Source organism: Cnephaeus nilssonii (assembly GCF_951640355.1).
Source record: "Cnephaeus nilssonii genome assembly, chromosome: 22".
In the NCBI taxonomy this organism is placed as follows: Eukaryota; Metazoa; Chordata; class Mammalia; order Chiroptera; family Vespertilionidae; genus Cnephaeus; species Cnephaeus nilssonii.
In genome coordinates, this window is record NC_137093.1 from 27,815,694 (window position 1) to 27,836,840 (window position 21,147).

At 58.1% G+C, this 21,147-nt stretch overlaps 3 protein-coding genes across 3 annotated transcripts in view; all 3 read right to left on the reverse strand.

Moving 5' to 3' along the window:
• CABIN1 (calcineurin binding protein 1) overlaps nucleotides 1-16,428 on the reverse strand; it is a 77,900-nt gene extending 61,472 nt beyond the window's left edge. Inside the window, exons 1-12 of the mRNA XM_079762627.1 lie at nucleotides 16,114-16,428; nucleotides 12,920-12,981; nucleotides 11,894-11,986; nucleotides 11,532-11,645; nucleotides 10,227-10,361; nucleotides 9,170-9,350; nucleotides 8,230-8,359; nucleotides 6,562-6,711; nucleotides 3,732-4,018; nucleotides 2,541-2,709; nucleotides 1,944-2,080; nucleotides 1,182-1,399 (exon numbers count right to left, since the gene is read on the reverse strand). Coding sequence (XP_079618753.1) covers nucleotides 1,182-1,399; nucleotides 1,944-2,080; nucleotides 2,541-2,709; nucleotides 3,732-4,018; nucleotides 6,562-6,711; nucleotides 8,230-8,359; nucleotides 9,170-9,350; nucleotides 10,227-10,361; nucleotides 11,532-11,645; nucleotides 11,894-11,986; nucleotides 12,920-12,922 — 1,617 coding nt within the window. The 5' untranslated portion in view covers nucleotides 12,923-12,981; nucleotides 16,114-16,428. The remainder of the gene's footprint in view (nucleotides 1-1,181; nucleotides 1,400-1,943; nucleotides 2,081-2,540; nucleotides 2,710-3,731; nucleotides 4,019-6,561; nucleotides 6,712-8,229; nucleotides 8,360-9,169; nucleotides 9,351-10,226; nucleotides 10,362-11,531; nucleotides 11,646-11,893; nucleotides 11,987-12,919; nucleotides 12,982-16,113) is intronic.
• The window catches only part of RILPL1 (Rab interacting lysosomal protein like 1), an 87,930-nt gene continuing 72,443 nt past the window's right edge, over nucleotides 5,661-21,147 (reverse strand). Inside the window, exon 8 of the transcript XR_013813039.1 lies at nucleotides 5,661-6,233. The gene's annotated coding sequence lies outside the window, so the exon portion shown is untranslated. The remainder of the gene's footprint in view (nucleotides 6,234-21,147) is intronic.
• On the reverse strand, nucleotides 18,288-20,113 carry DDT (D-dopachrome tautomerase). Its single transcript, XM_079763278.1, has 3 exons — nucleotides 19,753-20,113; nucleotides 19,270-19,445; nucleotides 18,288-18,845 (listed from the first exon to the last, which is right to left on the reverse strand). Exons 1-3 carry the CDS (start codon nucleotides 19,858-19,860, stop codon nucleotides 18,773-18,775), a joined length of 357 nt encoding a protein of 118 aa, XP_079619404.1. The 5' UTR covers nucleotides 19,861-20,113; the 3' UTR covers nucleotides 18,288-18,772.

A 21,147-nucleotide genomic window follows, 5' to 3' on the forward strand; every position in this document is an offset into this window, starting at 1 on the left:
TTAGCACATGGTCATCGACGGCGACCCGCCAGGACAGAGGGGAGCATGTGGCCCTACACGGGCATCACCTGGGAGGAGCCTGGGACCCGGTCTTCAGTCCTGAGGGCCTAGCCCATGACGGGCCGCTCTGTCGCCTGCCCAGTGCGGGGCCAGCTGCCGTATCCACACCGCAGCACTCAAGCCTTAAAGGGATCCGGGGTCAGCCCTGGTCTATTTGGTTCAGTGGTTAAAGTGCAGGCCCTTGGACTGAGAGGTTGCGGGTTCGATTCCGGTTAAGGAACGTACCTCGATCCCTGACCCCGTGCAGGAGGCAACCAATTGATGTGTCTTTCTCACATCGATGTTTCTCTCTCTCCCCCCTCCCTTCTACTCTCTCTAAAAATCAATGGAAATATCCTCGGGTGAGGACTAACAAGAGTCTGCAGGTCAGAGTACTGCTCTCAGGCACAAAAGGAAGTGGCCCAGCAGAGGCTGCACAACCTGCAGTGCCCTGGCCAGAAGTACCACCAGGCCAGGCAGGCCCTGAAGGCTCCCAGCGCCCCCTCCTCGGCATCCCGCCTCTTCCCCCACTGGGAGAGGCGGCCAAGCACGCTGGGTCCCCTTGAGCCCTGGGAGGCGCCGAGGGGAGGAGCCTGCGGTATGGAGTGCTGTGGGCAGGTGGACGGCATGGCTTGGCCCCTGCTACTAAAGACCCCACCACGCCCCGAAGCAGCCTACTCAGCCTCTGCACTTAGGTTTTCTCAGTAACCGCCCCCGGACCCCAAATATAGCCAAGCCTTCTCTTCCCCAGCCTCTCTACACCACCCTGCACCAGCCCAGGCTGAGCCATCCCTAGGAGTCCTCCCCGTCTCACCCCTCACCCTACACTCAGTTCAGCCTGTCAGCTCTGCCTCCAGAACCCCACCCACCGCCGCCGCCATGGCTCCCCGAGCAACAGCCTCCTGAGAACCTGTGCCCACGCTCCCCCACGCTCTCCTCCACTCAGCCACCAGGGATCTCTCTCAGCACAAACCAGGTTCCCTGCTTTCCTGCTTCAAACCCCAGAGGCCCACGTCCCAGGCCCAGAAGTCAGTGCAGCTCAGCAGCTCCACAGCCCCCTCCCCCGGAAGGTCCCTGAGCCCCTCCCTGGCCCCAGGCTGACAGGGGCCCTGGCCCGGCGCAGCCCCCGCCCGCCCGCCCACCTTGATGTGCTGGTTGCTGCAGTCGCGCAGCAGCGGGTTGGGCAGGCTGGCGCTGTGCCTCCTCCAGCTGCGGTGGATGCTGAGCACGACCTCCGCCAGCCCGGGGGGCCACCGCAGCAGGAACCTGTGGCCCATGGCCTTCAGGTAGCGCATCATCAGCTCCAAGACACCCCCGTTGGTGAAGTTCTCCAGCAGGAACGTGTGCACATCCTGCCTCTCTGCCGGGGGGGACAGACCTGCCTGAATAAAGGCCCTCTGTGCCAGGGCCTCCCGTGTTCTTTGGAAGCGAGGCAATGGGCAGGGGGGGTGAGCAGAGCCCGTGTGTCCACCACAGGCCATTCCTGGCTCCAGCCCGCAGCGGCCCAGCAGGCCTCTCTGAACCTCCAGGTCTGCGATGGGCACTACCGGGTTGGCCTCCAAGTGCCGCCGTGCATGCTAGCAAGACCGCGCACAGAAAACACAGAGCCCGCTGCCTGGCACCACGATGCCCTCCAGAGCGGGGTCGGCGAGACCGACCACAGAGCCCGCCCTGGGCTCAGCCTGAAGCCCACGCCCTGCAGGAAGCAGAGTCGAGTGTGAGCAAGGGCAGACCTCCCAGCTGCCATGAGCTCAGGCCCAGACCAGTCCAGGCAGCCCCTGGACCACACGTCAGACCACACCAGGTCCATTCTCCCAGGAGAAAACCTGGACAGGCTGGAGGGTGGAGGAGGAGGATCCCACAGGGCATGGTCACGGGGGGGGGGGGGGGGGGGGCCCTCCTACCAGATTCCATGAATGTGGCCGCGGCGAAGGACAGCCTCTGAGGCCCCGTGCTCGGGCAGCTCTCCGGCTTGGCTTCCGCCCGCACCTCGTAGCCATGGAAGGGGTCTTCTTCCTCCTCGGGGTCCAGCTTCCTCAGCCTGCAGGACACCCCGTCACAGGAGCCACGCCTCACAGCCGCCCCTGAGGTCCTGCTCTTCACCTCGTCCCGGGCAGAGTCAGGAAGGCTTCGGAGGGGCGGGGAGAGCGTGCGCGCTGGCCCTGGAGGGGCGGGCCAAGCCGACGCAGCAGCCCCGGCCCCGAAAGCGGGGGTGAGTGCACAGGGACCCGAGTGCGTGGCCTCCAGCTCCGGAAGCCACTCATCTCTGAGGGCCCGGAAGTGCCTGGCCTTCCAAAAGATGCGCGAGTCCTGGTCCCCGCCCGCAGGACGCTCCACGGCAGGAGAACAGGACACCCCGAGAGCCCAACCAGGGGGAGCCGTGCGTGGCCACTGGCACGGACGTCACGGGAAAGCAGTGCCGGAGGGGGCGCGGTGGAGGACAAACACGGGTGGGGCAGGCCGGAGTTGGTGTCTGCAAATCCGAGAAGGCGTGACTGTACCTGGGCGGCAGGAACTTCAGCAGAAGCTCCTGGAAGTCCACTTTCTCCTCCTTCTTGCACTTGGTGTTCCGGACGCGGGCAGACCGCCGCTTCGCTGTCTCCCCGTTCTCTTCCGAGATCTTCTTCCGCTTCACGCCCTTCTTGGCTTTATCTCCTGCAGACAGGTCGCCTGCACAGAGAGCACACGCGTCACACGGGGCAGAGGACTGACGGCGCACACGGGGCGAGTCCCTCAGTCTCGCCCGCAGGCTTCCTCTCCATCGTCTTCAACATTCAAGCAAGGTCCCGTCTCTCCTTGAATAGCATCCTGAGCAAGGTTATCTTCAAGCCCCCACAAACTGTCTAACCCCACACCCTTCTCAAATTCGCAGAGCCCAGGCCAGATCTCAAGACTACTCTCCGTGCTACAGAACACAGGGTCTCCAGCCGAGCGTTCCCGCCCCCCCCCCCCCCCCTCACGCCGGATGGCTGCAGGGGCCTCTGCCTGGGGTGGGTGAGAGCAAGGAGCAGTCACACTGACTCCACCCACTGTCCAGCCTGAGCACCTGATGCTATGCTGTGCGTGAAAGAATCACGTGACTTCTACAGAAAGCAGAGGAGTCACGTATGACTAAGTGAAAAAGGTAGAAACAGCTGCATGTGTTCACTCAGAAGCTTTTTTCTGTGGCACAGAAAATCGAGAAAAGGCCTGGGAGCTTCTGTCTGACATTTCTTACAATTCCAACGGCAATAAAAATTGGTAAGACCATCCAAAACGATTCTGGCACATGTGGCGGGACTTTGCTGGCTGTTACGGCCGAAGAACTGGGACTGCGGGTGCGGCCGCGCCGAGTGCTGCGGAGCCTGGCCAGCGCGGAGCGGAACAGCAGGACCTGCCGGCTCCCAGCACGAGCAGGGAGAGCGGCCTTTCTGCCGGGACCCGGCGGTGCTGAGGGGCCCGGGAGCTGCATCCTGAGCCCCGCCGTCCCTGAGGGGCTTCATTACTGCAGCGGCCCCTGAGGAGGGGGCCCCTGAGGAGCAGCCCCCAGAGCAGGCGGAGAGACTCCCCTGGGGTCCGGGGCCTCTTGCTTAAACCTCAGACCAGGAGGATGAGCAGGACCTGTCCCTCTGAGAGACCCAAACAGCCCAGATCCTTCCTGCCCAGCAAACTGGGTCTCCCCAAAAGCCAGCGCGGGGGGGGGGGGGGCTCACCCAGGGGGACCCCGGGCTCCAGCAGGCTGGGGCTGTGCAGCGGGAAGCTGGCTGTGGCCACAGGGGAGCAGGAGAGCACGGGCTCCGCCACGGTCACGGAGGAGCCGGCACTGACGGGGCTGGGCTGGGCCACGCTGACGGGCGCCGCCACCGCCGCGGACACTGGGTGCTGGCTGAGGTCCTGGTAGTCAGACAGGTCCACCCTCCTGCCGAGGCTGGGCCGCGGCGGCTCGCAGGTGGTGAGGTGGTTGTACATGGCCAGCAGGCTCTCTCCCAGGCACTTCCAGCTGCGAAGAGACAGCGCAGCGGTCAGCACCGCCTCCCAGGCGCTCTGAGCACAGGGCCTTGGAGGGGCGGCAGCGTGGCCCCAGGGCTGCAGCGCCCAAGGGCAGGGAGAGCTGTCCTGGTTTGTTGGCGTTAGGGACAAAATCCTGAGTCTAACACAGCTGAGGGGGAGCAGCTGGGGCAGGGCCGGGGCCTGGCAACCCCCCCCCATCAGAAGCCCTGCAGCACCTCAGCCTCAGGCACCTTCAGACTCACTGACTCGCCTGAAAAGCTCCTTCCCCACAGGTCACATCTTTAAAACACCTGTGACAGCTCTCTGCGGCCACCATCTGGGGTGTTTTTTGGGGGGAGGGGGGCTGCTAACAAGGACCTGGTCTGAGGAGCTGAAGGGGCCCTTAGGCAGGGTCTCTTGGGAGCAAAATCTCAGTGTGTCCCATGTGGGCCAGAGCTGCTGGAGGGCAAACCGAGACCATTGGTTTTACTGTGCGCTGTGGTATGTGCGGATGTATGACTGTGCGCTGCGGTGTGTGCGGATGTATGACTGTGCGCTGCGGTGTGTGCGGATGTATGACTGTGCGCTGCGGTGTGTGCGGATGTATGACTGTGCGCTGCGGTGTGTGCGGATGTATGACTGTGCGCTGCGGTGTGTGCGGGATGTATGACTGTGTGCTGCAGTGTGTGCGGATGTATGACTGTGCGCTGCGGTGTGTGCGGATGTATGACTGTGCGCTGCGGTGTGTGCGGGATGTATGACTGTGCGCTGCAGTGTGTGTGGATGTATGACTGTGCGCTGCGGTGTGTGCGGATGTATGACTGTGCGCTGCGGTGTGTGCGGGATGTATGACTGTGCACTGCGGTGTGTGCGGGATGTATGACTGTGCGCTGCGGTGTGTGCGGGATGTATGACTGTGCGCTGCGGTGTGTGCGGATGTATGACTGTGCGCTGCGGTGTGTGCGGGATGTATGACTGTGCGCTGCGGTGTGTGCGGGATGTATGACTGTGCGCTGCGGTGTGTGCGGGATGTATGACTGTGCGCTGCGGTGTGTGCGGGATGTATGACTGTGCGCTGCGGTGTGTGCGGGATGTATGACTGTGCGCTGCGGTGTGTGCGGGATGTATGACTGTGCGCTGCGGTGTGTGCGGGATGTATGACTGTGCGCTGCGGTGTGTGCGGGATGTATGACTGTGCGCTGCGGTGTGTGCGGGATGTATGACTGTGCGCTGCGGTGTGTGCGGGATGTATGACTGTGCGCTGCGGTGTGTGCGGATGTATGACTGTGCGCTGCGGTGTGTGCGGGATGTATGACTGTGCGCTGCGGTGTGTGCGGGATGTATGACTGTGCGCTGCGGTGTGTGCGGGATGTATGACTGTGCGCTGCGGTGTGTGCGGATGTATGACTGTGCGCTGCGGTGTGTGCGGGATGTATGACTGTGCGCTGCGGTGTGTGCGGGATGTATGACTGTGCGCTGCGGTGTGTGCGGGATGTATGACTGTGCACTGCGGTGTGTGCGGGATGTATGACTGTGCGCTGCGGTGTGTGCGGGATGTATGACTGTGCGCTGCGGTGTGTGCGGATGTATGACTGTGCGCTGCGGTGTGTGCGGGATGTACTGCGTTGTGCTATGGCGTGCTGTGCTATGTTGTGTGCTGTTACTGTGTTCTCTGTTGTGTTGTGTGTTGGTATGATGTGGAATGACATGATACATCTATCCATCCATCCATCACCCCTGAATGGCTTCCCGTGCTCTTTAACTGCTCTGAATCTGGTTTCCTCCTGTTGGGTGGAGCAGACTGAGAGGGGACTTACAGGAAGGTAGCAGGTAGCTGGAGTTAAGAATGGCAACAGCATCGCCATACCTGGTTTGGCTCAGTGGATAGAGCATCGGCCTGCGGACTGAAGGGTCCCAGGTTCGATTCCAGCCAAGGGCACATGCCTGGGTTGCGGGCTCAATCCCCAGTAGGGGGAGAGCAGGAGGCAGCCAATCAATGATTCTCTCATCATTGATGTTTCTATTTCTCTCTCCCTCTCCCTTCCTCTCTAAAATCAATCTATATATATAAAAGCCTAAGCGACCAGTAACTATGACACACAATGACCACCAGGGGGAAGACACTCAATGCAGGAGCTGCCGAGCTGCGGTGACTTGGCAGCTGCGGTTCTCGAGTGACACACCCAGAACCAGAGAGGAGGGAGCCCGATTCCGGGGTGCGTCACCTGAGAACTGCCCTCTCGCAACCCGGGACCCCTCGGGGGATGTTGGAGAGCCGGTTACGGCCAGATCCCCATCCCCACAGGCCAACCAGAGGGACAATCCATGCACCAGGCCTCTAGTAAAAATATACTTAAAAAAAAGAATGGCAACAGCAAAGAGGAACTTAGCCTGGGCCTACCTGGAGGCCCCACTACTTCTTATGGGTTACACGCCTCCAGCCATCTGTCAATGTGCCCCCAGCTCCACCCACGCCACAGCCTGGAGTGAGGCTCTCCCTTTGTGCAGGGCCCACCAGCCGACCCAGCACCCCCAGAGGCACGGACCACCTACGTGAGAAAGGGGATGGGCTGCACCAGCTTCAGGTCCGGCTCCTTCTCCCGCACCGTCAGCGCCTGCCTCTTCTTCCGCAGCCCCAGGGCCTCATCTATGATGGCCTGCGTCTCAGCCGCGCTCACCGACACATCATGGATCGACATGTCACTACCAGCACAGCACGTAAGACAGGGAGGAATTTCAATGTTACACACCAGAGCCGAAGCTGACATTTTACAGGCAGGGATGCAGCTAAGTGAACACCCTTTAATCCATATTAATTCTTCCTACAAATAAAATAACCATGCAGTCTGGCCTCCGAAGGGCAGTCATTAGCATTCTGAGTGCCCACACACACTAGACGTGATTAATACCCTTCGTTCCTTCTGCAATTGGAAATTGAGCAAAGGGTTTTCATGTGTATTAACAGTATCAGAGAGATGTCAGAAAAGCCACAGGAAAATCAAATCTTGCTCTTTAATTATTTTTTAAAAATTTAACTAGACCCGTGGTTGGCAAACTGCGGCTCACGAGCCACATGTGGCTTTTTGGCCCCTTGAGTGTGGCTCTTCCACAAAATACCACGGCTTGGGCGAGTCTATTTTGAAGAAGTGGCATTAGAAGAAGTTTAAGTTTAAAAAATGTGGCTCTCAAAAGAAATTTCAATCATTGTACTGTTGCTATTTGGCTCTGTTGACTAATGAGTTTGCCGACCACTGCTCTAGACCATCCTGCCCATCCCAACAAAGAGTCATCAGCCAACCAAGCTCGCCACAGTCTATGCCATAGACTCTATGGTGTCTCCACAGACACCCTGTGCCTGCGGTGGCCCAGCAGGACCGGCCCTCCCGCCCGGACTGTCTTGACGCCTCCCATCAGGGCTCCAGCACAGAGCCACCTGGTTAAGGACGTACCTGCTCTCTCTCTCTCCAAAGGCCAGGCTCCTGAGGACAGAGGTGAACCAGAGACAGTCTGACAAGGGACAGACTGAGCTAAACAACACCCCCGCACGACCTCCACCAGCTGAGTTCCCGGCCCAGGAAACACCAGAGGGCGGAGGAGCTGGCGCCGCGGGAGGGAGGCAGCCAGAGCACGGACAGCTGCTGAGCGGCGGCCTGAGAACGGGAACGTGAAGGAGGTGCGACAGCACGTGCAGCGGTGGGAAGACGGCGTTCGGTGAGAGCAAAGTGGGAGCGGGGCAGGGACAGGACAGAGCACGCCGGGGCCAGGCCTAGAACCTCCCAGGGACCTGACAGCTCTCCTCCTGGGCAATGCTATCGAGCATGGCTTTTGTCCTGGAGGCAAGGCAGGGATGGTGTAGAGTCGGAGGTATGTTTGTGACAATGAACTTGGGCAGAACTAGGAGCAAAATCCCAGAAAGAGAAAGCAAGTGTCGAGGAGGCCTGGTGGTCATCAGGCTGCTGCCAGCAGCCAGAGAAGAGCTGGCAATGCCAGGAGCTGGCGGGGGAAGAGGCTGGGGAGGAGGCAGCAGCCAGCCGAGGAGGCGGTGCTGAGCTGGGCGCACAGCTGAGGGGCACACAGGCAGACCACACCGGTCCCCAGGTGCTGATGAAGGAAAGAGGTGCAGGGGCCTGTCCCCCCGGAGGTGCACACGCCTCCTGCTGTTCAGCAGCCACTCGGGAGGGACGAGGGGTGCAGCCCAGGAAGGCACGAGGCCGGGCCTACCATTTGAGGAACATGCGGAGGGAGTCCTTCCGGAGACAGGGCTGCTCCTCAAATATCTTCTCCTTGAGGACCAGCCCTTTGCTGTAGCGGCAGTCCTTCTCCAGCGCCTTGCAGATGAAGTACAGGCATGCTGTGGGCACAGAGACAGGTCAGACGCTGAGGCGCACCCTGAAGCGCCACCTGCCAGGTCCTATCGGGAACACGTTCCTGCTCTGGGATCGAAGAAACGCACAGCAGTCAATCACAAGACCCCATTTTAGCTGACTCAGCCAGGGAGTACTTCTGAAAACAATGCTACCCACAGCAGAGGGGCTACAGCAAAAAGACCTGGGTTCTGCTGGGACCGCCTGCAGCACACTGGCCAGCCCTGCTCAGAGCGCTCCTGGCGAGCCACCCTCTGCTCTGGCCTCAGAGAGCACACAGGGGAGGCTGACGCCCTGGGAGGCCCAGAGCACTTAGCCAGTGCCCGCTCCAGGGCTGTCCGTGCCAGGGGCAGGTGTTCTCTGCAGAGCACAGGGCAAGGCTGAGACCAGGAGCTGAAGCAACTGGAAGGCAGTCGGGGGCCCTGTCCGCAGAGATCGCCCGGAAGCCCTGCTGCTCTGCAAAGGCAGTGAGCTCTCTGGCACCAGACCAGTCCAGCTGCAGCCTCCAGGCCATCTGTCAGCAGTTCCAGGAGCAGGCCCTGGCACAGAAGGGCACAGGCAGGGATGAAAGGAGGTGAGCAGAGGTAAAGCCCTCCGAGAGCATGTGACTCACTCTGACACGCTCAATAAATCTCCACTGAGTAAGAAAGACCAGCAGAACAGAGCAGAGATGCAAAGACATCTCCATTCTCCCCACAGGCAGGCAGAGAGACCTTCAGTGTTACCTCGGGCTTCCTCTTACCCAAGCCGCCCTCCCTCCGCTGTCCCCTGGGAGAAAGGATCACAGCCCGACTCACTTGTATAGTCGCTGAGGGTGTACAGGACAGTGATGAGGTTGTCCAGGCAGGGCCAATGGTCAGGGTTGCACCGCAGCCCCTCTTCGAAAGCATGGCGAGCCAGGGGCACCCGCAGGAGCCTCAGGGCCACGTGACCGATCTTATACCAGAGGTTGACATCCGTGGAGTCCAGCATGACAGCCTGGAAGCGGCACAAGCAGAGGACGCACAGCCTCGGTCAGCCCCTCACTGGGCAGCTGCCTGTGGTGAGGGCCCAGCGCCGGCCTAGCCACTCACACCACCCAGGAGCACGGCAAACAGAAACCACAGGGGCCAATTTACCGAGTTCAGAACATATGCTTTTTAAAAAATATGTTTTCATTGGTTTCTAGAGAGGGAGGGAGGGAGAGGGAGAGGGAGATAGAAACATCATCGACCCATTGCCGCCTGCATGGCCCCTACTAGGGATCGAGCCCGTAACCTGGGCGTGTGCCCTGACCGGGAATCAAACTGGGGACCTCTTGGTTCATGGGTTGTCACTCAACCACTGAGCCACCCTGGCAAGGCCCAGAACATATTCCTGATATATTCTGTCACTCTGAACATCTGTATTTCTCACATATTTGACAGATGTGAAAGTAAAACCAAAACAAAATATAAGCACTCTAGCCGGTGTGGCTCAGTGGACAGAGCGTTGGCCCGCAAACTGAAGGGTCCCAGGTTCAATTCCAGGGAAGGGCACATACCGTGGTTGCGGGCTTCATCCCCAGCCCTGGTCGTGGCACGTGTAGGAGGGAACCAATTGATGTGTCTCTGTCACATTCTCTCTCTCTTTCTCTCTCTCTCTCTCTCTCTCTCTCTCTCTCTCTCTCTCTCTCTCTCTCTCTCTCTTCCTCCCTCCCTTTCACCTTCCCTCCCTCCCTCTGTCCCTTCCATTCTCTCTGAAAATCAATGGACAAATATCTTCAGGAGAGGATTAACAAATAAATCAATTCTTTGCAGCCAATAAGACCACAACCTCACCCCGCCACCAAGGACTTTCAACACCACCAGGGGGCGCGCCCCGCCCACGCCGCACCTCCAGGTAGAACTCCATGGCTGTCTCCAGGTCCTCCCGCTGGGCGGCCAGCTGGGCCAGGTTCTTGTATGTGGAATACTTCAGCATCAGCCCCGGGTGCTTCAAGCCTTCCTTCTCATCGCCCGACGAGACTGCCTGGGAACAAACACACAGCCACACAGTGACGCTAGGCCCGAAGGCCGCAGGCAGCCGCGGGACACTGGCTTCCCCCGGCCGCTGCCACTCCTTGGGCCAGGCCGCGGCCATCCTCCCCTGGAGAGTGAGAGCGCTGCGCCGGGTGTTCTCAGAGGAGCCCTCGCGCTTGGACACACGGAGAAGAAAGGCCAGACTACCCCGAGCAGTCTGCAGGCAGCCTGGGCACCGAGAGACACGGGAACTCTCCCACCGCTGCCGCCATGCCTGTCACGAAGAACAGTGACGTAGAGACACTTCTGGCATCAGTAAGCCAGCCAGTGGGCCCCCAGAGCAGGTCTGAAGATGGGGGACAAGAGTGTGAGGGGACCACCTGGGGACAGCAGGCAGGAGGGCCACGGCCTCCAGCTCCTGCAGCAGGAAGAACACGGGGACAGGAGGTAGGAGGCTGAGCTCCGGGCTCTGTAACTTGTCACAAGTTCCTTTAACTCTAAGGTCAGGGTCCCCAGAAGCGCTGTAACGTAAGGACAAGAATTCCCACCTAAATATCCAAAGTGAAGTGAGCCCAAAGAGCATGAAGACCGTACGTGTGCTTCATGTAAGAAGTTATGACAACTCTTAGAGAACATCGCTTCTGAGAACCCGTTAGCAAACCTGCTCTAGCACAGGACGTGAGCAAGCATTTCCTAACACGGACACCGGCTGGCTCCCAGCAGTGTCCGGGGCGAGCCCACATCCCAGCCTGTCTGGGGACAGGCCATGTGCTCACATCATTCTTCGTGTTCACAACAGGCAAGCCCCCAGGAACCTTCAGGAAGACCCCTTGACTAATCCTCCCTAGAGCTCTTAAAGGAATCCCATCAAAAACACCCAAAAGCTCAAAATCAAGCCTCATTCACTGTTTTCTACTGTCATCTGGCTCACAAGCCACCCGCCTCCCTGACAGCGCGCTGCGAAGACGAAGAACGCTGACAGCGGACACTTCCAGGCTCTGAACTGTGCACCAAGCACATCCCACATGCTTCACCGGGTTCACTCCACCCTCACAGCAACCCAACTGGCACACAGCCACAGGCTACAGGCAGAAGCTGAGGGGCAGACAGGGGAAACAATGTGTCCAAGGTCATCCAGCCAAGAAGGGGGGACGGGGGGCAGAGGCCTGGGGCGCCTCACCTCCCGCAGCAGGCGCGCCTCCAGCAGCTCATGGTAGGCCTTGGCGGACTCCTCAAACTGGTCGTGTTTTTGCAGGTCCAGGGCCTTGTGATATAAGGCAAAAGCCTCCGCTTCCTGCAAACAGACAGGTGACGTTTTCACGTAGGTCAAAGGGTGTCTTTTTATGCCAAACATGTATGTCACGGGGGCTGAAGGCAAGGCCCTGCTACCTGCCCGCTGTACCCTCTGTGGTGAAAGCAATCCTCACCCGCCCACCTCCCAGCTCTCACCCTCCAGCCCTGAAGGACCATCGGAGTGACGGGAAGCGGGGCCCCTGCAGAGTGGGCAGCAGGGCCGCCGGAGAGGAGGGCGTGCGGGCTCACCTGGGCCTCCTTCGTCTGGGTCTTGTGGCTTTTGAAGCTCCCTTCGTGGTCATCCTCCACCGTGGAGCTGGCGTTCAGGGCTGCAATGCGAATCTGAAGACGGAGGTGAAGGAAAGGAGAGCTGGTTAGGTGACATGTCGCTTGTCTTTCCACAACCCACAGTGACTACAACTCCGCTCCATAACCTATTGATTCTGCCTTGACAGCTATGGCCGCTCAGGATGTGGGCAACAAAGAGTAAGAGATCATCTGGTTAAAAAAATAAAAAGTGTTAGAGGGACATCTGCAATACCTTCAACAATAAAGATAAATTTAAAAAAAGAAGAAGTGTTAGCTAGGACAAGGGTCTCAAGGTCTCCTCGAGGCCATTCTTCCTAAATGCTATTCTTGCTAAAGGTTAAAATGTAGCAGAGTATTTTGCAGACCAGCTATTAACTGAATAAGCTTGACAGGAACTCAACTCATAAATGTAGCCAACTGCCAAGAATGCGTAATTAATTGACCAAACAGTGCACGCAGCGATGCTCCGCCTCCCCTGGGAGAGAGCTGTGGACAGCACTCCTGCGTCCTGGGTGCTTTACGTGCTGCAGTGAGACCACCTGGGACAACTGCCTCGCGCTCGGGAACAGAGCACCCCACGCAGTGAACAGAGCACCCCACGCAGTGAGCCCTGAGTTCAGTCACAGAAGGACCGGAACGTGTCTGGGGGATCACACCATCTGTCAGGGAGCATGTCCTGGTACTGTCCGCTGCGAAAGGAACACAGCCGGGGACACCCAGCAACGACCCAGCACAGAGGAAGACCAGGAACTGGAATGACAGGTCCCAACAGAAGGGGTTAACTTTGCCCTTTCCAGCAACCGGGGTGAGGCCTGCAAGCCACCTCAACAGAAGGTCAAGCAGTCGCACCCTCGAATGTGCCAACAGCCAGGAGGTCCACTCGGGAAAACGCCCCCCCTCCCCCCCCCCCCCCCCAGCGGAGAAGCCAGCGAACACCGCCCGCAGGATAGCCAGCGCCGTTCTCACCATGCTCGGAGCTTCAGCTGCTGCTTCCCATCCCCTGCGGAGGCCGCCCCGTCCACAGTCTCCTGGAGAGAGGACAGAGGACAGAGAGGGCCCCTGAAGAGCCAAGAATGTCACAATGCAGGGCCCGCCGGAAACAGCCCCAGCACGGCCTCCCGGCTCCGGCACTCAGGCTGGTGACTGACGCCTGGGAGGGCTGTGGGTGCTGCCACACAGGGAGCCCCTCGGCCCTCAGCGTGAACACGTGCCCCTGCCAGGCGAGGCGCCAAGTGCCAGGACAGGAAGAGTGAGACCAACTCCCGTCCCAGGCCTCACTGCCAGCAGAGGCAATGGACCTATAAACAATTTCTTTTTCCAAAAGTTGACTAAAATAAAGAGAAACAAGGCAACCTCTAGGAGTGGAGAACAACGCATCCAAAGGGATCCTGAAAGGCTGAGTGGAGTGAACCTGTGTTAGCCTCGCGGGAGGGGCCACATGGCAGGGAGGACAGGGTGGCAGACCAGCGAGGGCCAACAAGGGGCCTGACCCCGGCCGGCGGGGCTCCGTGGCTGAGCGTCGACCTGTGAACCAGGAGGTCACGGTTCGATTCCTGGTCAGGGCACAGGCCCGGGTTGGGGGCTCGATCCCCGGGGGGGGGGGGGGGGGGGCGTGCAGGAGGCAGCCGATCCATGATTCTCTCTCATCACTGATGCTTCTATCTCACTCTCCCTCTCTCTTCCTCTCTGAAATCAGTAAAATTATATTTTAAAAAATAAAATAAATAGATACACTAGTATAAGTCAAACCACTATGCTGTATGCCTTAAACTTACATAGTCCTATATGTCAATTATATCTCAATAAAACTGGAAATTTTTTTACTATTTTTTAAAAAATCAGAAAAAGTCAAAGGACAACTGATAAATTGGCAGAATATTTACAAGATATACCACAGACAAAGAGCTAACATTCCTAATATATGAAGAGCTCTTAAAAACAGAAACATAGCATTATTCACAATAGCCAAAAGGTTAAAGCAACCCAAGTGTCTATTGACAGATGAATGGATAAATAAAATATTATTCAGCCTTAAAAAGAAAACATATTCTGACACATGCTACAACATGGATGAAACTTACATTATGTTAAGTGAAATAAGCCATTCACAAAAAGACAAAATTATACTAATCCATTTATACGAGGCACTTAGAATAGGCAAATTCATAGCGACAGAAAGAATGGTGGTTGCCAAGGGCTGGGAGAAGGAAGGATGGGGAGTCAGTGTCTAATGGAGACAGAGTTTTCGTTTGGGAAGATAAAAAAGCTCTGGAGATGGTGGTGGTGGTGGCAGCACGACAGTGTGGAGGTGCTTAATACCATGGAGCTGTGCACTTAAAAAATAGTTAAAATGGCACATTTCAAGTAAAGCATACTTTACCGCAATTTTTTAAAATATATTTTTAGCCGAAACCGGTTTGGCTCAGTGGATAGAGCGTCAGCCTGCGGACTGAAAGGTCCCAGGTTCGATTCCGGTCAAGGGCATGGACCTTGGTTGCGGGCACATCCCCAGTAGGGAGTGTGCAGGAGGCAGCTGATCAATGTTGCTCTCTCATCAATGTTTCTAACTATCTCTCTCCCTTCCTCTCTGTAAAAAATCAATAAAATGTATTTTTAAAAAATAAAAATAAGTAAAAATAAAAATAAATAAAAGATTTCCCCAAAAAAATAAATTAAATAAAATATATTTTTATTAATTTCAGAGAGAGGAAGGGAGGAGAGAAACATCAATGATGAGAATCATTGATTGGCTGCCTCCTGCACGCCCCCTACTGGGCACCAAGCTCGAAGCCTGGGCATATGCCCTGACCTGACCAGGAATCAAACCCTGACCTCCTGCTTCAATGAGTCGACGCTCAACCACTGGTCCACATCGGCTGGGCATACTTTACCACAATTTTGAAAAGCAAAAAAAAAGACCCTGAGATCAAAAACCTGATAGAAAAAATGGGGGGAAATATATTAGCAAACAATGCACCAAAAAAGACATACAACTGACTCTCTCAAACAGATGAAGATCTGTTCAGACGTACACATTAACTAGAGAAATAAAATTTTAAACAGCACTGGGACACCCCTCATCCATCCCAGGGGCGGAGAGTAAAGTAGGACAGCAGCGCCCTCTGCTGGGGAGGCTGCGGGGAAGCGGGCCCCGCTCTCACACTGCGGGTGGAATGCAACTTGGTCCAAGCCCCCTGGAGGGGGAACCTGACAAAGTCACAAAAGCAGCTTCCAACCCAGCCACCCCACTCCCCGAAGATGTGCCTCCAACAGCGGGAAAATACAAAAGACATGCGCACTGCAGCACTGTCATTGCAAGGCACTGAAAACGACCTAAACGGCCACAGCTAGAGGCGTGGGTGCATTCACTAGACTACAGCCACACCATGACGTCAGAGACGCTACTACTAACATAAAAATGAATGAGGCCCTAGGCGGTCCCGGGTTCGATTCCGGTCAGGGCACAGGCCCGGGTTGCAGGCTTGATCCCCAGTAGGGGGCGTGCAGGAGGCAGCCGATCCATGATTCTCTCTCATCACTGGTGTTTCTCTCTTTCTCTCTCTCTCTCTCTCTCTCTCTCTCTCTCTCCCTTCCTCTCTGAAATCAATACAAATATTTTTAAAAAGAAAAAATAATTAATGAGGGCATGCGAATAGCAGCATTATAATAACCGAAAAGTGGAAACCAACCTAATGTCAACGGATGAACAGATCAAGGAAATGGGGCATATCCAGACGACGGGGTATTAGCCGGCGATCAAAAGGAATGAACTCCTGACAAGGTGGGTGAGCCAGGAAAACATGAAGCTCACTGAAAGAAGCCAGTCTCGGGCCACGTGGTCTGTGACCCCCTTTTATAGGAAATGCTCGGAATGGGAAAATCCATTTAGACAGATGGGATATTTTTATATTTGCCACAAAAGTTTGCCAACCTCCAACGAAACCACTCTCAGGATATTTCGGTTCCGACCACAGACTCCGGCCGTCCCACGGGGATGACCTGCAGTAACCCCGGCCCCACAGAGTGAAGCGGCTCCCCAAGCCATCGGTGCAGACACCTGCGAGCGCCCAGAGTCCGGGCCACGTTTGCAGCCGGGAGTCGGGCTGCCCCCCCCACCGGCCTCAGTTTCCACCCCCGTCTGTGGCGCTGACAGCACTCACCTCGCGGGGCTGCGGCGACGGGGAAGAGAAAGGACGCCGGTCGGGGGGTTCCTTAGCGCCGGGCTTGGCCCCCGGCAGACGCCGAATCAATGGTGGCCCCAGCTGTGGTCACAGGGAACCACTCCCGTGGCCGGAGCCCGTCCGAGGCCCCCCCCCCCCCCCCCAGGGCGGCGGTCAGAGCCGTGAAACCGCCCGCGAGGCAGCCGACAGCTCCGGCCTCGTCGCTCCCGCGCTCCGGCCTCGGCTTCCTCCACTGCGGGCAATGGGGCTGCCCGGGAGCCCCTCGCGTCCGCACCGGCCTCGGCCCCGCGCCCGCCGCCCCTCAGGTTCGCGCCCCCGCCCCCGGCTCGGGAGAGCCGCACCCCACCCCCGGGGCCGCCCCGAAACGCGCCGCCTGGGAATTCACCGGGCGTCTCCACGGCAACCGCCTGTCCGCCCAGACCCCCGCGCCGGCCAGCCGGTCGCGCGCCTGACAACAAGGCGCGCGCCCATTGGCTGCGCTGCCGGCTCCGCCAGCCAATCAACGAGGGCGCACGCGCCGCGCGCCTGCGGACGGGCTGGTTAAAAGCCTGCGGGAGACCGGGGCGCCGCTCGCAGCCCCCGGGCGCTCGGTGGTGGCCGGGCCTGAGCCCGGCTTCGGCTCTCCGGTTTGAGGCTTAGGCGCCAGCTCGCGGAGGGACGCTCGGCGCCACCACTTGCAAAAACTTGCGAGGCGCCGAGCTCGGTGCCTGGCCCCAGCGGTCGCTAAGTGACGGGAGGTGTTCTCGTTACCACCGGGGGCAGGTGTTCTGAAGGCAGCGGAGCCCGGCTGGTGCGGTTCCGTGGTAGAGCGCCGACCTGTGTACCAGGAGGTCACGGTTCGATCCCCGGTCAGGGCACAGGCCCGGGTTGCGGGCTCGGACCCGGTAGGAGGTGTGCAGGAGGCAGCGGATCCATGCTTCTCTCATCGTTGATGTTTCTCTCTCTCTCCCCCTCTCCCTTCCTCTCGGAAATAAAAATATATTTTTTTAAATGAAAGCAACGGAAACTTGGAACACTTAAGAAGGAACCAGGGGAGGAACAGCATTCCCCTTACCTGCCATCTCTTCTGAAAAGGAGCGGAAGCCCCCAGAATAGATACAATCAACTATTGAAACAGAAGGAAAAAAAGAAACCAACAGCCAGGCAGGGAGTCACAGAATTTCAGAGCCCCAGAGGGTCCAGGTGGAAGGGCGTCTGACAAGGTCTCGGGCCGAGAGAGGCTCCTCCTGGGAGCGAAGCGTGTTGGGGAGGGCTTCACACTGGTTGAAATGCACAGCTCAAGAGTCCAGCAAGAATTGCTTACACAGGAATGAACGCTAGGCTGTCTCTTTGACACCCAAAGGCAGTAAAAGCATGAAGAATTCAGAGTCAGTTCAGTACAATCAAGTTTTACTGATATCCAGGATTTACGAAAATAATAAAGTCACCAACCTTTTTTAAAAATTCCTTTATTGATTTTAGAGGGCAGAGAGAAACATCCCTTTGTTGCTCCACTTATTTATGCATTCTTTTTTTAAAAAAAAAATTTTATTTTTATTAATTTCAGAGAGGAAGGAAGAGGGAGAAACAATGATGAGAATCATGGATTGGCTGCCTCCTGCACGCCCCACACTGGGGATCGAGCCAGCAACCCGGTTGAACCTGGTACCCTTTAGTCCGCAGGTCAATGCTCCATGCACTGAGCCAAACCGGGTAGGGCTCTGCATTCTTGCTGGAGAAGGGGGAGGAGCCAGTCCCACTCCCCCCACCCCACCCCCTGCAGAAAACGATGACATCACGCTCACCAGAGTGGTGCTAAGAGATTTAAGGTGGAGAGGCCAGATAGGAGGCTGCTGTTTCAGCCTTATGGTCCCGACAAGGGTTAGGCCTGAATCCCTCCTTGGGCACTTCACTCATTCATTCACGCTCAACCTGTGTTCCCTGAACCCATCTGGGAAGCAAGATACCCGTGCAGGTAGAAGGCATGAGTACAGAAACAGCTGGACAGGTTGCTAAGGGAAGGAACTCCAAGCTCTAGCTTTATTTATATATATATATATATATATATATATATATATATATATATATATATATAAAACATTTATTATATAAAATTATATATATAAATATATATAATAAATATTTTCATATTATATATATATATTTCAGAGAGGAAGGAAGAGGGAAACATCAATGATGAGAATCATTGATCGGCTGCCTCCTGCACGCCCCCTACTGGGGATGGAGCCAGCAACCAGGCCTGTGCCCTTGACCAGAATTGAACCTGGGACCCTTCAGTCCGCAGGCCGACGCTCTATCCACTGAGCCACACCGGCCAGGGCCCATCTTACAATTGGAGCAGCCTAAGTACAACCCATGAAACAGCAACCCTGCAGGTAGGAGCCACCCCCCCTCATAAGCCAGCCCCACTGCCCGGGATGAGCAGAATGCCTTGGTCAGGAAAGGAAGTCATGTTTGAAAGGCGAAGCTCTCTTCATTTATTTGGCATGAGGATGGGGAAGAAGAGGATTGTGAGGTCACAGGCATATCTGCGGGTGGGGGTGCCGGAAGCTGGTACCCACCAGGCCCTCCCTCTGCCAGGAGGCCTCTCCGGAAGAGGTGGCCAGCTCACCGATGCCCCGGATGCACTCTGTGCCAATCACAAAAAGGTCATAACCGTCCCTTTCTTGCCGATCTGCCAGGGCTCCAGGGGGAAAAAGCGGATCAGTATCCTTCAGGGGACAGAGAAAAGAGATGTCATCAGCTCCTTGGCCAAGGCCTCACATTCCAAGACCCCCTCGCCAGGCATTCCCACCACGGGGCCCCCGCCAGGCTGCCCTAGCCCACCAGGTAGATGCTGCAAGCTGCTCGCCCCATTATGTTCTCCCTCCGACGGGGCGGTGGGCATGTCAGGGGCGGGATGGTGGCTGCGGGGCAGCTGGCTCACCCAGAACTCACTCACAGCCAGAACCTCCTTCCGTCCCCCTTACGCTCCAAAGGTGGGCCCACCCCGGGAGCCCCAGACGCTACCTTTCTGGGCAAGGTGAGGCATTTTTTGTACCCCCTTCCCCCCGCCTTTAGGAGGGGCCCTGACGGGGGTCACAGCCCCTGGCGGCGCAGCAGACCCGGGCGTGTCCGCTCCCGGCCCCTACGCACCGGTCCTGGCCCAGCGGCAGCTCCTTGGTGAGGAACTCGAAGAAACGGGCGCTGTGGTCCCGGTTCTGCTCCGCCGTGCCCACCACTCCGATGGAGGAGACCGTCAGCTGCGCGCAGGGATCGGCCGAGCCGCCCACCGCCATGCCCAGGCCGGGCCGCACCGTCACGTTCACGCGCTGCGGGGGACACGAGAGTCTGTCCGGGAGCCGGCGCGGGCCAGGCTCGCGGGGAGCATCCCGCGGGGTCAGGGCTGGGGGTCTGGGCCGAGGTCCTCGGAGGTCACGTCGGTGTCACGGCTGGGGAAGGCGACACTGAGCAGACGGGGGGCGGGGAGGGGGGGGCGCGAGGTCGGGGAGAGCGAGAAGTCAGCGCTCGGTGGGGGTCCCTGGGAGGCGGAGTCACTATGGGGGAGTCGGGGCGCGGACGGAGCGCGACCCCAGCCCCGGGGAGCTCGCCCGGCCCGGGCGCCCGGCCCACGCTCACGTCCTCGGGTTTGCCCAGGATGGCGGCGGTGGCTGCGCAGAGCCGCTTCTCCAGCCCCGCGGGCACGCGGGCAGCGGGCAGGTTGGTGTCCAGCTCCACGAAGGGCATGGCGAGCGGGAGGCCGTGTGCGCGGCGCCGGCGGAGGGAGGCTGAGCAGCCCGCGGGGTGTTCCCGGGACCCCCACTAGGGGGCGGGGGCGGGGCGCCGGGAAGCGGGCTCCTCATTGGCTGGGCGGGCACGCAGCGCCTCCCGATTGGCTGCCTAGGCTGCACCGCCCGCCTCAGCAGAAGACCTTTGTGGACTCTGGCCCAGATTTCCGGAAGTCCTTTTTTAAAATATTTTTTTTAAATATGTTGGTCCTCTTGATTTCAGAGGAGGGGAGAGGGAGGGAGAGAGAAGCATCGGTGATGAGAGGGAGTCATGGGTCGGCTGCCTCCTGCATGGGCTCTACTGGGGATCGAGCCCGCACCCGGGCCTGTGCCCGGACCGCGGGTCCAACCGTGACCTCCAGGTTCGCAGTGGAGGGTCAGCCGCTGAGCCCAGCAGCCCGGGCTCGGGAGGTCCCAGTGCCCGGCCCGCCCTCGGGGTCACGCCCCTGCCGGAGTCATTGGCAGAATCAGGGCCCAGCCCACCGCCCCCAGCCCCGCCCCCCTCCCGCCGCACTGGCCTTCTCTTTCCGTTTCCGGTGATTTTCCAGAGCTGCGGTTCTGCCGTTAGTAAATGCATCTCTACCATTTCCTAGTAGATGGAGGGCTGGCCAACCCCCACATCCCCCCTCCCCACACACACACCTGAAGGGGCCTTCCCCAGGATCAACCCTGATAACGCTGAGAATTTAAAAATTTTAATGCATTGCCACCACTCCAAAGTTAGGCAACTTCACGCTCAGCATGAGAACCTGCGCTGCTCTTCATCAGGAGACCGGGTGACACGTGCGGGTGACACGTGTGGGTGACACGTGGGGCTGGGCCAAGAGGCTCTGGTTCAGGGAGTCCCTGCCTGGCCCGACATCGGTCAGTGCGTCCTCGTGCGCCTGTAGCAGCTTTGCCTCAGGGGGGAACCGTCCAGCAGGGGATGGGAGCCAGGTCCCAGGAGAATTACCGGCCATGCTTATGGTAATTCTCACCCGACGACATGCTTTTTTAGAGAGGAATATCAGTGTGCAAGGGAAACATTGGTTGCCTCCCACACGCACCTGACCAGGACTGGGAGCCACAACCTGGGCATGTGCCCTGACTGGGAATGGTACCGTGGCCAGGGCTACGGTACCTTCTGTTTTATAGGCAAAACAGAAGGTGTTATTTAAAACATGGAAATCTGTTGGTGTGACTAACCTGGTACTATCATCAGTGTTTCGAAGCTGTTTGAATTGTAGATGAAAATATAACTGAGCCC

What these genes read in the sequence shown, in the direction of transcription:
- DDT (XM_079763278.1), bottom strand. Translation starts at nt 19,860, where the DNA reads ATGCCCTTCGTGGAGCTGGACACCAACCTGCCCGCTGCCCGCGTGCCC. An exon ending in TCCTGGGCAAACCCGAGGAC is followed by an intron (nt 19,446 to 19,752) that starts GTGAGCGTGGGC and finishes TGTCCCCCGCAG; the next exon opens with CGCGTGAACGTGACGGTGCG. An exon ending in CTGCCGCTGGGCCAGGACCG is followed by an intron (nt 18,846 to 19,269) that starts GTGCGTAGGGGC and finishes TGTCCCCTGAAG; the next exon opens with GATACTGATCCGCTTTTTCC.